At 52.4% G+C, this 16,441-nt stretch overlaps 2 protein-coding genes and 1 pseudogene across 2 annotated transcripts; 2 read left to right on the top strand and 1 right to left on the bottom strand.

Moving 5' to 3' along the window:
* Positions 1–515: 515 nt before the first annotated feature.
* Positions 516–1,489, top strand: LOC101017214 (annotated as a pseudogene).
* A 7,203-nt stretch (positions 1,490–8,692) lies between these two features.
* On the top strand, positions 8,693–10,710 carry SLC16A11 (solute carrier family 16 member 11). Its single transcript, XM_003912214.5, has 4 exons — positions 8,693–9,021; positions 9,260–9,403; positions 9,568–10,335; positions 10,423–10,710. Exons 1-4 carry the CDS (start codon positions 8,820–8,822, stop codon positions 10,650–10,652), a joined length of 1,344 nt encoding a protein of 447 aa, XP_003912263.2. The 5' UTR covers positions 8,693–8,819; the 3' UTR covers positions 10,653–10,710.
* Positions 10,711–12,222: 1,512 nt separating this feature from the next.
* Positions 12,223–16,441, bottom strand: SLC16A13 (solute carrier family 16 member 13). Its single transcript, XM_003912213.5, has 4 exons — positions 15,241–16,441; positions 14,951–15,094; positions 13,289–14,026; positions 12,223–12,584 (listed from the first exon to the last, which is right to left on the bottom strand). Exons 1-4 carry the CDS (start codon positions 15,437–15,439, stop codon positions 12,382–12,384), a joined length of 1,284 nt encoding a protein of 427 aa, XP_003912262.1. The 5' UTR covers positions 15,440–16,441; the 3' UTR covers positions 12,223–12,381.

Raw genomic sequence — 16,441 nt, 5'->3', positions numbered from 1 at the left:
TGGAGTGCAGTGGTGCGATCTCGGCTCACTGCAAGCTCCGCCTCCCAGGTACACGCTATTCTCCTGGCTCAGCCTCCCCAGCAGCTCGGACTGCAGGCACCCACCACCACGTCCGGCTAATTTTTTTTTTTTTTTTTTTGGAGACGAAGTCTTGCTCTATTGCCCAGGCTGGAGTGCAGTGGCTGGATCTCAGCTCACTGCAAGCTCCGCCTCCTGGGTTCACGCCATTCTCCTGCCTCAGCCTCCCGAGTAGCTAGGACTACAGGCGTCCACCACCTCTCCTGGCTAGCTTTTTGTATTTTTTTTTAGTAGAGACGGGGTTTCACCGTGTTAGCCAGGATGGTCTCGATCTCCTGACCTTGTGATCCGCCTGTCTTGGCCTCCCAAAGTGCTGGAATTACAGGCTTGAGCCACCGCGCCCGGCCTAATTTTTTTTGTATTTTTAGTAGAGATAAGGTTTCACCGTGTTAGCCAGGGTGGTCTCGATCTCCTGACCTTGTGATCCGCCCGTCTCGGCCTCCCAAAGTGCTGGGATTATAGGCGTGAGCCAGCGTGCCTGGCCTAGACTGTTAATGGAATATGCCAGGTAAGACACATTTAGGCCGGGTGTGGTGGAGGACCACCTGAGGTCAGGAGTTCGAGACCAGCCTGGCCAACATGGTGAAACCCCGTCTCTACTAAAAGTACAAAAATTAGCCGGGCATGGTGCACAGTGAGCAGCTGCCCAAGAAGGGTATTATCAAGTTTCTGCAGGAACACGGTTCAGATTCGTTTCTTGCAAAACATAAATTATTAGGAAACATTAAACGTGTGGCCGAGACAGCTAACAAGGACCACTTGGTTACAGCCTATAACCATCTTTTTGAAACTAAGCATTTTAAGGGTACTGAAAGTATAAGTAAAGTGAGCAAGTTAAAAAATGTGAAGCTTAATGAAGATAAACCCAAAGAAACCAAGTCTGAAGAGACCCTGGATAAGGGTCCACCAAAATATACTAAATCTGTTCTGAAAAAGGGAGATAAAACCAACTTTCCCAAAAGGGGAGATGTTGTTCACTGCTGGTATACAGGAACACTACAAGATGGGACTGTTTTTGATACTAATATTCAAACAAGTGCAAAGAAGAAGAAAAATGCCAAGACTTTAAGTTTTAAGGTTGGAGTAGGCAAAGTTGTCAGAGGACGGGATGAAGCCCTCTTGACTATGAGTAAAGGAGAAAAGGCTGGACTGGAGATTGAACCAGAATGGGCTTATGGAAAGAAAGGACAGCCTGATGCCAAAATTCCACCAAATGCAAAACCCATTTTTGAAGTGGAATTAGTGGATATTGATTGAAATAGTTCAGCTCTAACGATATTAGTAACTATGATAAAACTTGGCTTTGAAGAAACTTACATAATAGAACTTGTTACTATTGTAAAGGAAGAGTCAACTGGAAAATTCGAGGAGTTAATAAAATTTGTTGACTTGATCCCAGCTTTTGAGAGATGGAATCCCTTGAGATCGTGAAGTCTAAACTACTTCCTGCAGCTGTGTAAATACTGGTCAAGAGAACTTTTCCTTTTACCTCATGTTGCAGCTAAACTAAGTGGCTCAATAAAGTATCACTGTCAAAAAAAAAAAAAAAAAAAAAAAAAAAGAAAGAAAAAAATAGGCCAGACACCTTGGTGGCTCCACGCCTGTAATCCCAGCACTTTAGGAGGCGGATCATGAGGTCAGGAGATCAGAGACCATCCTGGCTAACAGTGAAACCCGTCTCTAAAATACAAAAATTAGCCGGGCGTGGTTGTGGGGCCTAGTAGTCCCAATACTTGGGAACTGAGGCAGGAGCAGCGTGAACTCCGGAGAGTGGAGGTTGTAGTGAGCCAAGATAGTGCACTGTACTCGGCGACAGAGTGGACTCTGTCTTAAAAAAGAAAAAAGAAGTAGAGGCCGGTAGCGGTGGCTCAAGCCTGTAATCCACAGCACTGGGAGGCCCGGCGAGGTGGATCACGAGGTCAGGAGATGAGACCATCGGGCTAACATGGTGAAACCCCGTCTCTACTAAAAATACAAAAAACTAGCCGGGCGTGGTGGCGGGCGCCTGTAGTCCCAGCTACTCGGAGGCTGAGGCAGGAGAATGGCGTGAACCTGGGAGGCGGAGCTTGCAGTGAGCCTAGATCGCGCCACTGCACTCCAGCCTGGGTGACACAGCGCGAGACTCCGTCTCAAAAAAAAAAAAAAAAAAAAAAAAAAAGAAAAAGTAGAATGAAAAATTCTACATGAATTTTTAACATAAAACAAGATATTTCCAAGAAATTTCCCACATGCAAAAGGCAAACTCTCCTTGCCCCTCTGATTGTGGCATGACTCGCCTCTCCTCTGTATTCAGTTTCCATTATTAGTGAGTGCTACTTCAGTGGACATTTTGGAGTAGTATCAGCCTCTGGAGGAATATCTGAATTCCTTAGCCTGGACTTCAAGGCCTTTCAGACGGGGCCCGCTGCCCAGCAGCGTAATCCTACATTATCCTCCTACACATGCTCAGTTCTCCACACAGCAGCTATTTATAGCTCCCCAAACAATAAACAATGTGCCAAGTTGGTTCATGCCTTTGTGATTTTCCACAAGCTGCTCCCTTTGCCTGGAATGCCCCTGCCCACAGATCCATCTGGCAAACTCCTACTCATCCTTCAAGACCCAGCACAAGGGGCTTCTCTTCTGTGAAGCCTCCCAGCAGTCCTAAGAGGAATGAGTCAGTTTTTCCCATGCACCACTCTACGGTGTATGTGTCCCTGTTCTTGTGCTGAGAATTCTTTTCTTCATGCCATGATCCTCCAATTTGATTGTGGGACTGGGAGGGGAGAGACTGTATCTTATTCACATTTGTATCCCAAACGCTAAGCATGGCACCTGGCACATGGTAGCTGTCTATAAGTATTTTGTATGAAGGATGTATGAATGACTAAAACTTATTTTGACCTTTTCTTTTCTTTTGTTTTTATTTATTTATTATTCTTATTTATTTATTTATTTTACTATTTTTATTTTTTATTTTTGAGACGGAGTTTCACTCTTGTTGCCCAGGCTGGAGTGCAATGGCGCAATCTCGGCTCACGGCAACCTCTGCCTCCCAGGTTCAAGCAATTCTCCTGCCTCAACCTCCCAAGTAGCTGGGATTACAGGTGCCCACCACCACGCCTGGCTAATTTTGGATTTTTAGTAGAGACAGGGTTTCTCCATGTTGGTCAGGCTGGTCTTGAACTCCTGACCTCAGGTAATCCACCTGCCTTGGCCTCCCAAAGTGCTGGGATTACAGGTGTGAGACATCGCGCCTGGCCTTATTTAATTTTTTTGAGACGGATTCTTGCTCTTGTTGCCCAGGGTGGAGTGCAGTGGCATGATCTCAGCTCGCTGCAACCTCCCCTCCTGTGTTCAAGTGATTCTCCTGCCTCAGCCTCCCAAGTAGCTGGGATTATAGGCATGCGCCACCACATCCGGCTAATTTTTATATTTTTAGTATAGACAGAGTTTCACCATGTTGGTTGGCTAGGCTGGTTTCAAACTCCTTACCTCAGGTAATCCATTTGCCTGGGCCTCCCAAAGTGTTGGGATTATGGGTGTGAGCCACTGCACCTGGCCTTCTCTTTTGTTTTTAGAGTTAAGACAGGGAGACCAGCATTTTTGCACAAACTTTGGAAAATGCTAAGGGAAAAGAAAGGAAAAAAAAAAAGAAAAGCAGAAATTTCCACTGAATCTCTTTATAGCCATTCACATTTTATAACCCATGTGGTGCTACTGAGAACTTACCAGGGCAATGTGCTGCCTTGACCTTGAGGCATTAGCAGAAGTAGCCAGGTGGGGAAGGGCTGCGGTGCTGTTGGGTCCAGCCAGGTTCCTCAACTCACAGCAATGGCGGCAATGGAGGCCGGGTGCAGTGGCTCATACCTGTAATTTCAGCACTTTGGGAGGCCAAGGTGAGTGGATTACTTAAGGTCAGGAGATCAAAACCAGCCTGGCAAACATAGTGGAACCCCGTCTCTACTAAAAATACAAAAAAGTTAGCTGAATATGGTGGCGGGCACCTGTAATCTCAGCTACTTGGGAGGCTGAGGCTGGAGAATCACTTGAACCTGGGAGGCAGAGGTTGCAGTGAGCCTAAATTGTGCCACTGCATTCCAGCCTGGGCAACAGAGTGAGACTCTGTCTCTAAAAGGCCAGGCGTGGCGAGGTGGCTCATGCCTGTAATCCCAGCACTTTGGAAGGCTGAGGCGAGACAGATCACAAGGTCAGGAGATCGAGGACAAATCCTGGCTAACATGGTGAAACCGTCTCTACTAAAAAATACAAAATTAGCTGGGCATGGTGAGGTGGGCCTGTAGTCAACTTCGCGGGAGGCTGAGGCCAGGAGGAATGGCATGAACCGAGGCAAGGGCTTTGCAGTGAGGCAGAAATCAGGCCACTGCGCTGAAACAGGTGACGAGAACAAGACCATCAAAATAGCGGCAATGAGCTCTAACACATGTCATATTTGGGCACCGTTCTACATTACTTACTTACATATGTATTCACAGTGACTCATTTAATTCTTATAACAACCCATCAGGTAGCTACTGTTATTATCCCCATTGTAGAAATGAGGAAACTGAGGCACAGAGAGGTTGAGTCACACTTGCTCATGATCATATAGTTACTAAGTAGTAGAATGTGGGCGAAAGATTACCTAGGTGCTGAGGCAAGAGACTGAAGGCACAAACTGTTTCAGTATAATAAAGAAAATAGTTAGAATAAAAACAGTCATAATACAAATTAGATATAGAGATGATCATGGACAATTATCAGTCATTATTATAAACATTATTAATCATTAGCTTTTAATATTACTCTTTGTTGCATTACTAATATAACCTAGGAATAACCGGCGGGTGTAGGGTCAGGTGCTAAAGGGACATTGTGAGAAGTGACCTAGAAGGCAAGAGGTGAGCCTTCTGTCACGCCCACATAAGGGCTGCTTGAGGGCTCCTTGGTCAAGCAGAGACGCCAGTGTCTGGGAAGACACCCATTACTTAGCAGACTGCGAAAGGGAGTGTCCTTTCCTTGCAGGAGTCAGGGAACACTCTGCTCCACCAGCTTCTTGTGGAAGGCTGGATATTATCCAGGCCTGCCCGCAGTCATCCGGAGGCCTAAACCCCTCCCTGTGGTGCTGTGCTTCAATGGTCACCGCTCCTTGTCCACTTTCATGTTCCTCCTGTACTTCTGGTTCCTCTTTGAAGTTCGTAGTAGATAGAGGTAGAAATAGTGAAAGTCTTAAAGTCTTTGATTTTTCTTATCAGTGCATAGAAGAAAACGCTGACATATGTTGCCTTCTCCATCTCTACTTCGGCTACCTAAAAGGGAAGGGACCCTTGTCCTGTGATCATGTGACTTGCTTCACCTTGTCAATCACTTAGAAGATCCATGCCCCTTACCCTGCCCCCTTATCTTGTATGCAACAAATATCAGCATGCCCAGCCGGTCTGGGTCACTGCTGATCTCCGTGTCTTGATGGTAGTGGTCCCCAGGGCCCAGCTGTCTTTTCTTCTATCTCTTTGTCTTGTGTATTTATTACAGTCTCATCTCCGCACACGGGGAGAACACCCCCTAAGCCCCGTAGGGCTGGATCCTACAGTAGAGCTGGAATTCAACCCCAGGAAATCTAACTTGGGAGTCTATTCTCCTAATCTCTGTGCTATTTTATTCCGTCAGCAAAAGATGACAAGTTTCGCTAAGAATATAGGGAGCCTGAGGTAGAAGAGGAATGTACTCTTGCACAGCCCCAGTCCCAGGCTCTAGGATACCCTTCTGGCTTTGTAAGCATCCTGCGAAGGTGCTCAGCATCACTTAGCACAACTCCCAGACGCAGAGGGCCAGGTCTTCGCTCTGAGTGCCCTGCATTTCTGCCTCACCATGGGGAGATGGTGATTCGTTTAGCTTGGAGCAGAGTCTTCAGCAGCCTTCTCAGGAAGCAGGATCCCTGCCCTCCCCGGTGGCTGAGGACCTGCTTTCACAACAGCACTCCGGGCTGGGAAACTGGTGGGGCCACTTTCCTAAGGTGTGTCTGTCACCTTAGACCTTCATGAACAGGACGTTTCAAGCAGAGAGCATGACATTTGCAAAAATTGAGGAGTGAGGAAAAGCTAGGCATGTCCACGGAGCAGAGAAGATAGTGGCTGATGGGAGGCTGCAAAAGGGAGGGAGGAGAGACGGTTTGGAACGGTAACCTAGGTCTACCTTTGATTCTTGTAAAAGGCCTGCACAGAGTACAGAAATGTAATTTTTTCCCTCTTTAGGCAGTGGAGAGCCGTTGAAGGTCATGCTGTGTTTTTCATGTTTACAGTTTCGCTCCTTAAGAAGCGTTTTTCTTGTCTTTACACGCAGATTCTTTCCCAACAATTAGGAAACACTGCCATCATGTGGCTCGGTGGATGCATGATCCCAACTTAGGTTGCTGAATCGTATGTTTAATAATTAAACCAAAGAACACACCTGGGAATTCAAACAGCTGAGGTAAAGAATGTCAACCTGTCAAAAAGGACATTTTCTATAAAGTGTTTCAAAAAATCAATACCTGGGTTCCATGACCTGATTTCTTACTTTGCTTTCAAAATTCTAACCTGGCCAGGCATGGTAGACTGTAATCCCAGCACTTTCGGAGACCGAGGTGGAAGGATTGCTTAAGTCCAGGAGCTTGAGACCAGCCTGTGCAACATACTGTGACCCCCTCTCTACAAAAAATGAACAAATTTAGCCAGGCATGGTGGCGTGGAGCCTGTAGTCCCAGCTACTCGGGAGGCTGAGGTGGAGGATCGCTTGAGCCTGGGAGGTCGAGGCTGCAGGGAGCCATAACGGCACCACTACACTTCAGCCTGGACAAGACCCTGTCTCTGTAAATACATACATACATACATACATACATAAAAAATAAAATTCTAACCTAAGTGTTTAGAGATTCTGATCTCAAGAATCCTTTCTATTCCCAGTGACCCCTTATTTTAGAATCCTGTGTTTTCTGTCCCTGCAATGGTTCCGCCCTTTCCAGGGTAGTTTGCATCAAGCTGTATCCAGCATATTTCTCTTAACTGTGCCAGATTTTGTTTCAGTTCCGGGATTGTTCTCCCTGTAGGTCCCACAGTTGGACAGACCTAAATTCAAATATTCACACCATTTTTTCCCTGTGAGCTTCAGTTACTGCATCTATAAAAGAGGCACGACACCGGCCGGGCGCGGTGGCTGACTCCTGTAATCCCAGCACTTTGGGAGGCCGAGGTGGGTGGATCACCTGAGGTCATGAGTTCCAGACCAGTCTGGCCATGGCGAAACCCCATCTCTACTAAAAAATACAAAAATTAGCCGGGAGTGGTGGCATGTGCCTGTAATCCCAGCTACTCGGGAGGCTGAGGCAGGATAATCGCTTGAACCCAGGAGGCAGAGGTTGCGGTGAGCCAGGATCTCGCCACTGCATTCCAGCCTAGGCTACAGAGTGAGACTCCATCTAAAAAAAAAAATAAATAAATGAATAAAAGAGAGCAACAACTTCTTCATAGGGTTATTATAAGATGAAATGATAGCATGTGTAAATAGTGCCTGGCACATCACAGGTCTTCACTTTGAGAGAGTCCTGTTTCATCCCTCTATCCTTGGGGGCCTGTTATTTTATTTATTTGTTTGTTTGTTTATTTATTTATTTATTTTTGAGACAGAGTCTTGCTCTGTCGCCCAGGCTGGAGTGCAGTGGCATGATCTTGGCTTGCTGCAACTTCTGCCTCCTGGGTTCAAGAGATTCCCCTGCCTCAGCCTCCGGAGTAGCTAGGAATACAGGCTCGTGCCACCATGCCTGGCTAATTTCTGTGTATTTTTAGTAGAGATGGTGTTTCGCCACGTTGGCCAGGCTGGTCTCGAACTCCTGACCTCAGGTGATCCACCCACATCGGCCTTCCAAAGTGCTGGTATTATAGGCGTGCACCGCGCCCGGCCTGGGGGTCTGCTATTCTAAGCACAGCTCTGGCACTCTGGAAGTCTGTGATCTGATATCCGAGATTTACCTGGTCCTCAGCAACGTTCCTGAAAACAAAACTACTCATCCCCTCAGGCTTTTGGGACCATCCCTATTTCCCCGCGTTGGCGGTGGACCCCGGGCTCGATGGGGTTTGCAATCCACGTGTCTCCCCTGCGCGCAGCAGGCGGCAGGTGCATGGGTGTGAGCAGGGCGGGGCCCCTCGGCATTCATTCCTCTCCGCTCCCTCCCCGGGGCTGGGGGTTGTGTGTGTACATAATTCAATCCCCGTGGGACTGGTGTCTGGCCTCACCCGCGGCTTGGCGGATTGGTTGTTTCAGCTCGCCCCCGCCCTCCGTACCCACGGCGTCCCAGGTGGCTCGGGCCCCTGTGGTGATCTCTGTTTACCGAGAGAGCTCATCCAAGTTGGGCTCCATCGCTGCTCTCGCTCCCCTTCGGGGCCCCCGCCCGCGTGGGAAGCGGAGAGAAAGCCGGGCCCAGCCCTTCCTCGCCCTTCCCCTCCCCGCACAGCCCGGAGAGGTCGGGTAAGGGGGAAGGAGTGTACGTGGGACGGGGAGCCCCGGGCCTGGGGGATCTGGCTGTCCCCGTCCCGTTACCTCGCGCGGACCCAGGAGTTCCAGCCCTAGGCCTGGCTCCGGCTCCCTCTGCTCTGCGCCATCGCGCTTGGGGTGACCGGCCCACCCCGGAGGAGCAGCCAGAGGCTGGATCTCAGGGATGCCAGCTCCCCAGCGGAAGCACAGGCGTGGAGGCTTCTCTCACAGGTGTTTGCCCACCCCCGCAGACGGCGATGACCCCCCAGGCCGCCGGACCCCCGGACGGGGGCTGGGGCTGGGTGGTGGCGGCCGCAGCCTTCGCGGTGAACGGGCTGTCCTACGGGCTGCTGCGCTCGCTGGGCCTTGCCTTCCCTGACCTTGCCGAGCACTTTGACCGAAGCGCCCAGGACACTGCGTGGATCAGCGCCCTGGCCCTGGCGGTGCAGCAGGCAGCCAGTGAGGCGGGCTCTGAGGCGAGAGACGGGAACGGGGAGGAGGGGCTGTGAGTGGAGGGATGGGAGACCCACTTGATTACCCGACAACCTGAGAAAGGGCGACCGGCTCTAGAAAAGAGTGCATCTTAAGGTCAAGGAGAGGAACCATTAGTTCGAGGGAGGTAAACAGCCAATGAGAGGTGTTGGAGAGAGTTTGGGGGTCCGGGGGCGTGTCTTTTGTTGACTCCGCCCCCTTCCAGGCCCGGTGGGCAGCGCCCTGAGCACGCGCTGGGGAGCCCGCCCGGTGGTGATGGTTGGGGGCGTCCTCGCCTCGCTGGGCTTCGTCTTCTCGGCTTTCGCCCGCAGTCTGCTGCACCTCTACCTCGGCCTGGGCCTCCTCGCTGGTGAGGGAAGGGGGATGCCCGGGTCATTCAGGGTGAAGGTGGGGACAGGAGCTTGTGGGACTGGGGTAGCGAACGAGGCGAGGGCCTGGTGCGGAGAGCAGGACTGGGAATGCTGGGGCTGGCGTCCCCAGTGCCGGCCCCCATCCCCTCCCATTCATTCGCAGGCTCTGGTTGGGCCCTGGTGTTCGCCCCTGCCCTAGGCACCCTCTCGCGTTACTTCTCCCGCCGTCGAGTCTTGGCGGTGGGGCTGGCGCTCACCGGCAACGGGGCCTCCTCGCTGCTCCTGGCGCCTGCCTTGCAGCTTCTCCTCGATACTTTCGGCTGGCGGGGCGCTCTGCTCCTTCTCGGCGCGATCACCCTCCACCTCACCCCTTGTGGCGCCCTGCTGCTACCCCTGGCCCTTCCTGGCGACCCCCCAGCCCCACCGCGTAGTCCCTTAGCTGCCCTCGGCCTGGGACTCTTCACACGCCGGGCCTTCTCGATCTTTGCTCTAGGCACAGCCCTGGTTGGGGGCGGGTACTTCGTTCCTTACGTGCACTTGGCCCCCCACGCTTTAGAACGGGGCCTGGGGGGATACGGGGCAGCGCTGGTGGTGGCCGTGGCTGCGGTGGGCGATGCGGGCGCCCGGCTGGTCTGCGGGTGGCTGGCAGACCAAGGCTGGGTGCCTCTCCCGCGGCTGCTGGCCGTATTCGGGGCTCTGACTGGGCTGGGGCTGTGGGTGGTGGGACTGGTGCCCGTGGTGGGGGGCGAAGAGAGCTGGGGGGGTCCCCTGCTGGCCGCTGCTGTGGCCTACGGGCTGAGCGCGGGGAGTTACGCCCCGCTGGTTTTCGGTGTGCTCCCTGGGCTGGTGGGCATCGGAGGTGTGGTGCAGGCCACGGGACTGGTGATGATGCTGATGAGCCTCGGAGGGCTCCTGGGCCCTCCCCTATCAGGTAAGGACCTGAGCTCGCATATCTGCCTACAACTATCCTCTGCCCCTGGGGTTAGGGGCTTCTAAATTCCCTTACCCATCTCCTCAGGCTTCCTAAGGGATGAGACAGGAGACTTCACCACCTCTTTCCTCGTGTCTGGCTCTTTGATCCTCTCCGGCAGCTTCATCTACATAGGGTTGCCCAAGGCGCTGCCCTCCTGTGGTCCAGCCTCCCCTCCAGCCACGCCTCCCCCAGAGAGGGGGGAGCTGCTTCCCGCTCCCCAGGCAGTCTTGGTGTCCCCAGGAGGCCCTCGCTCCACTCTGGACACCACTTGTTGATTATTTTCTTGTTTGAGCCCCTCCCCCAATAAAGAATTTTTATTGGGTTTTCCTGAAACCTCCAACTGTTCACCAATCTAGGACCCTGAAAATATTCTACTTAAGACAGCCAGAAAGGCTGGTTCAAAGGAACAGGATCCCAGGAGGCCCTGGGTATGAAGAAGGGCGACTGTCTGTCCAGGCAACCCATTTCTCTTTGCCCAAGTCCTGGCCGGAACAGGGAATCTTTGCAAAGTTGTCTGGCAGCCAGTTTCAGTGTGTTGCTGGGGTTGGAGGTGGGTTGCTCATGGGTGCTATCTGCCCCATCTTCATGTCCCTTACCCTAGTCCCCAGACCTCCCAGACTAACTCTTCCCTGCATTTCAATCTCCTTCTATGAGCCTGAGGGAAATATAAGAATCCTAGGCTCAGACTTCAGTTCTACCAAAGCTATCCACACGTCTATAACCTGTGTCCTCAGCATTCTCTCAATTTCTTTTCTTTCTTTTTCTTTCTTTTTTTTTTTTTTTGAGACAGAGTCTTACTCTGTCGCCCAGGCTAGAGTGCAGTGGTGCAATTTTGGTTCACAGCAACCTCCGCCTCCCGGGTTCAAGCAATTATCCTGCCTCAGCCTCCCCAGTAGCTACGATTATAGGCACATGCCACCACGCCCAGCTAATTTTTGTATTTAGTAAAGACGGGGTTTCACCATGTTGGCCAGGCTGGTCTCAAACTCCTGACCTCGTGATCCACCCGCCTCGGCCTCCCAAAGTGTTGAGATTACAGGTGTGAGCCACTGCGTCCGGCCCTCAATTTCTTTTCTAAGCCACAGGGATAATGGGGAAGAGGGAGGTATGTGGTGGCGGCCTGGAGAGCAGAGTCCAGGGTTAAAATGCCTTGGGTCATCAGAGCTCCTGGACATCCTCCTCCACTTCCAGGCATGACACCATTCGGCCAACCCAAGCATACGGGCCCCAGCTCATTCTGAGGTTGTGATTATTATCTATATTTCTTACTTGATTTTATCTCAAAGAGACAGTCATGTTTCCCAAACATATATCTTCAGAGAAGAAACTTGGGAGGCAACACTAGAGATGGTATATAAAACATGATAAGTCTCTTGGCCTTTGATTTTCACAGTTGATTCACACTCAGTGAAGCAGGAACTCCCGGATCCTTTAAAACTCCTGGGTCCTTTAGAAAAGGTTAGGAGAGGCTGGGTGCGGTGGCTCACGCCTGTAATCCCAGAACTCTGGAAGGCTGAGGAGGGTGGATCACAAGGTCAGGAGTTCGAGACCATCCTGGCCAACATGATGAAACCCCGTCTCTACCAAAAATACAAAAAAAAAAAAAAAAAAAAAAAAAGGCAAATAGCCAGGAGCGGTGGCTTCCACCTGTAATCCCAGCTACTTGGGAGGCTGAGGCAGGAGGATTACTTGAACCCAGGATGCGGAGGTTGCAGTGAGCCGAGATCATGTCACTGCACTCCAGCCTGGGCAACAGAGCAAGACTCCATCTCGGGAAAAAGAAAAAAAAGAAAATGTTAGGACAGTAAAGGAGGATAAATAAGAGTCCTCAACAAAATACAAAAATACAAAGGGTTGGCACACACATTGCAGGAGCCCCAGGCCTGCTCTAGGGGGAGGCAGATCGAGAATCTTAAGGCACTGTGGTTCTGTGGAGACCAAGACGTGGCAAGAGAAGACCTGGAGCTGTCAAGCTCTGGCTTTCCGGGCCTGACTCTGTGAAGTTCAGTCCTCTTCCAGCCCCTCCTTCGGTAGGGAAACTTTAATATCCGGTGCTTCTGTTACAAGGTCCTGGGGCCTGGAGGTAGTAGTTGAGAAGCAGGAGAAGAAGTCGGGCAGGGTGAGGAGAATTCCACTCCCTGAAAGAAGGAAGGCCCCAGCCACCACAAAAGAAGCCGTGTAGTTGCCTGTCACATCCCGGAGGTAGCCTAGGTCCAAGAGAGAAAAACAATACACATGAGTGATCTATTTACTGGGGCTGACGTCTCAGATACATTTTTGGGTGGAGGAAAGACTTATCATCTCAGAGGAGTTAGAACTCCCATGGAGTTGGATAAACTTGAGAACTCTGGTTTTCCAAAAGGGCCTCAAAAGTTAATTTCAACCACCTCCCCGCCTTCAGAAAGGACCTCCAAACCAGCCTGCAGGGATCTGGAGATCCAGATTGAGTCAGGCATACTTGTGCCTTTCTTTCTGGCAACTGTAGCCTTTCTAAAGCTTCAGTTAATGGGTAAGAGGAGATAACGGTCTGAAACTTCTGGCAACCTGAGCCAGCAGAACTTTGACCAGGTGCCTCAGATACCTGGTGTGGGGCCCAGTGGGCCAAAGGAAAGGGTGGACACTGGAATGCTGCGTCTGTGTCTGGCCAGGTTCTGCCAGGTCCTCTGAAAACCCGAGCTGTAGGCGCCCTGCCAAGGGTTCCCCTTAGCTTCTCTGCCTTTCCGCTCAGACTTTCCCAGCCCCAAGTTCTTTGCCCCATGGACCCATTTCAGGGATGCTATGGTTGGCCACACAGGCTGTGTACTGTACTACACCAGAGGGCAATATTCACATAAACTGGAATGAGAATAGTACCCTCCCCTAGTTGTGCAACACGGCAGCCCTCACCCCCTGGGAACCCCATTCCACTTACCTGACAGAGGAGGCCCCAGCAGTCCCCCGATGCTCTCTATCATCTGCAATAGTCCCAGGCCACAGTAAATCCTTTTAGTCCCTACTAGTTCAGGCAGTACAGAGAAGGCCAGTGGGGCCAGAGCCCCTGATGTGAAGCCGTAGGCCACAGCCAGAGCCACCAGGGCTGTGGGAACCCGAGCTACAGGAAACAGGGCTAGTGATACCCCAGTCAAGGTGGTCCAGAGCATCAGGAGTCGTGTCACAGGCCCTGGGACTGCATCTCCCAGCCATCCAGAGACCACGCGCCCCACGAGGTCAGAAATAGCAGCAACTGAGAGTAGGAAGGCAGCAGGTAGTGGATCCCAATCCAGGTCCTGGAGATGGGCCACCAGGTGGAGGTAGGGAATGAAGTAGCCAGTGTTGATCAGGGTGAGGGCAACAGTGTAACGGAGGAAGGGGCCATGATGGAGGAGGGAGGTGAGTTGGGCCCTGGGACCACCCACAGCAGGGTCCTCAGCCAGGGAAGGTGGGCGGAGGAGAGCACCACAGGCCACCAGGTGGAGGGAGAGGGCAGACACCAGCAGTAGGGACCCTCTCCAGGCGTAGTGGCTGAGGAGCCACTGGAAAAAGGGGGCAAATGCGAAGGAGGAGAGGCCCACGCCTGTCAGGGCGAGCCCGGTGGCCAGGGATCGACGGCGAGAGAAATAACAGGACAGGCAGGCCAGGGTCGGAGCAAAGGTCAAAGCCCAGCCAGAGCCTGTCAAAAAGGAAGAAGTGGGGTTAGGAACTCTTAGGGAGCTCAAGGCACCCAGTAATCCCCGCATTGCCCAGCAGCAGAATGTAGCACTTGCTGTGGAGTCCAACAGACCTGGGATACAATCTTGGCTTGGATACTTTCTAGCTGTGTAACCTTGTGTGTTTTAACACTCCCAGCCTCAACCTTCTCAACTGCAAAATGTAATAATACACTTTTTGGGATTGTGGAAGATTAGAGACAAAGTTTGTAAGGTAATTAGCACAGAACTTTGGAGTCAGACCTGGGTTCTACCATTTCTGGCTGTGTGACCTTCATTTGCCAAGTTGTATAAGCTTTAGAGCTTTTCCTTAGCTGTAAATAGAATAATGATATCGATTTCACTGTCACAGTACCTAGCACCTTTTTTTCTTTCTTTCTTTTTTCTTTCTTTCTTTTTTTTTTTGAGATGGAGTTTCGCTCTGTTGCCCAGGCTGAAGTGCAGTGGTGCGATCTCAGCTCACTGCAAGCTCCACCTCCTGGGTTCACGACATTTTCGTGCCTCAGCCTCCCGAGTAGCTGGGACTACAGGCGCCTGTCACCACGCCCGGCTATATATATATATATTTTTTGTAGAGACGGGGTTTCACCATGTTGGCCAGGATGGTCTCGATCTCCTGACCTCGTGATCCACCCGCCTCGGCCTCCCAAAGTGTTGGGATTACATGCGTGAGCCACGGCGCCAGGCCAGGTTGCATCATCCTTGAATTTCCTAATTCCTCATCATGTTTGTCGGTTTAGTCATTCCTATTAAGAATTCCCTTCTGGGTACAGGTGCTAGCTAAACTTTCCCTCAGCTTCTCCCCGAACCCTTTGCAAGGAGCAGGAAGGAGGTGAACATTCAACGATCTAAGCATTTGACTCTCCTGCCCTTGTGCAGGCTCTCACCTGACAGCAACCCAATACTCAGGTATAGGTGGGTCAACGAAGTAGCGAAAGAGGCGAGCAGCATCCCCAGCGCAGCCAAGATGCCTCCGGTCATCACTACGGGCCTGGGCCCGAACTTCGTGCTCAGGGCACTGCCTACTGGGCCTGAGGAAGTGGAAGGGGCGCTGCGAGAAGATCTCAGGCGTCTCCCCGCCTAGCATCTCCCGCCCCTCGCCCTTCTCCTTCCCAGTCCCCGCATTCCCTCTCCCTTCCGAGGGTCGCAGTCCGCCAGATCCAGGCGCCGCACTCACTCCCAAACTGCTGCACCGCGATTCCTATGGAGGCGATCCAGGAGACGCGCGCTGCCTGCTCCCCAAACGCCGCCACAAACTCCACGAAGAAGACCCCAAAGGAGCGGAGCACCCCGAACACCAGCGCCGACTGGAAGAACGCTGAGAGCACCACCACCCATCCCCAGCCCCCGTCGGGGGGCTCGGTCCTGCGCGCCATCTAAGCCGTAACAGGGCTGCTGCCACCCCGAGCCTCTGCGGGAGCCGGGTTCTGGACGCCGCACCTCTGCACACCCACCCCCGCTGCCGGGTGGCTCGGGGCCGAGATGGGTTGCAGAGGCAGGTAGAGAGGACGGTCCCGACGAGGCGGCGAGAGGCCCCTGCACCTTTTCCCAAGCGGGGGCGATATAGGACTGAAGACCAGGCCCGCGCCGGCCGGGCCAGAGTCTCCCGGAGGCGTGGTTCCGCGAGCTCGCAGCTGAGCTAGTTCAAGCCGCCGCCAGATCGATCCCGGTTCGGTGTTGGGCTGGGAGCCAGAGGGCGGAACTGCGATTTGAGCCACACCCCTGGAGCGCGCTAGTTTCCTCGTGGATGGTCCATTTTATCACTGGGGTGTCGGCGCCGGGCCACCCTGGCCAACATCCACGTCCAGAGCTCGCCAATGAGGATGCGGGGCTCCCGGGCAGGGGCGGAACCAGAAGGGCAGGGCGGGATTCAGGCATGGATGGGGACCCGGCAGTGAATGGGCGCATGCGTAAGGAGGGGCCTTAGGAGGCCGACTAGGTAGAGCCCCACGTGACGCGGGGACTGCCAGGAAGCTTCCGGGGTGCTTCTGTCTCCTGTTCACCTGGCGGCCAACTCCTCCCCATTTCAGCACCCAGAGCCACACGTGGGTAAACTGGTGGGTAAACTGGTTCTGCAGAGGAAAGGACTGTCTTGCTTTAACGAGGGGTCCAGGAATTGCAAGGCCCTACTGGGGATAGGGGAGGGGTTAGGAGATGAGACTCAAAGGAAGTGTCTGGCGCAGCGCCTGAAGCCACTAACACACAGCCTTAGGCACGCAGACCTAGAGGCCTGGATCCCTGAGAAGTTCAAAGGCTAAGGGAAGAGAGAAGGGGAATGAGTTGGACTCCCGGCGTTCATTTCTATAGTGGGAACTCGTTCCTGTCACTTCTGTTCCCACTAACAGGAAACCTACAGGTCACAGAGACCAAAAATAACT

The sequence above is a fragment of the Papio anubis genome, chromosome 17 (assembly GCF_008728515.1).
Source record: "Papio anubis isolate 15944 chromosome 17, Panubis1.0, whole genome shotgun sequence".
In the NCBI taxonomy this organism is placed as follows: domain Eukaryota; kingdom Metazoa; phylum Chordata; class Mammalia; order Primates; family Cercopithecidae; genus Papio; species Papio anubis.
Note: the sequence above shows the minus strand (reverse complement) of the source record. Positions and strands in the feature narration are given on the sequence as shown.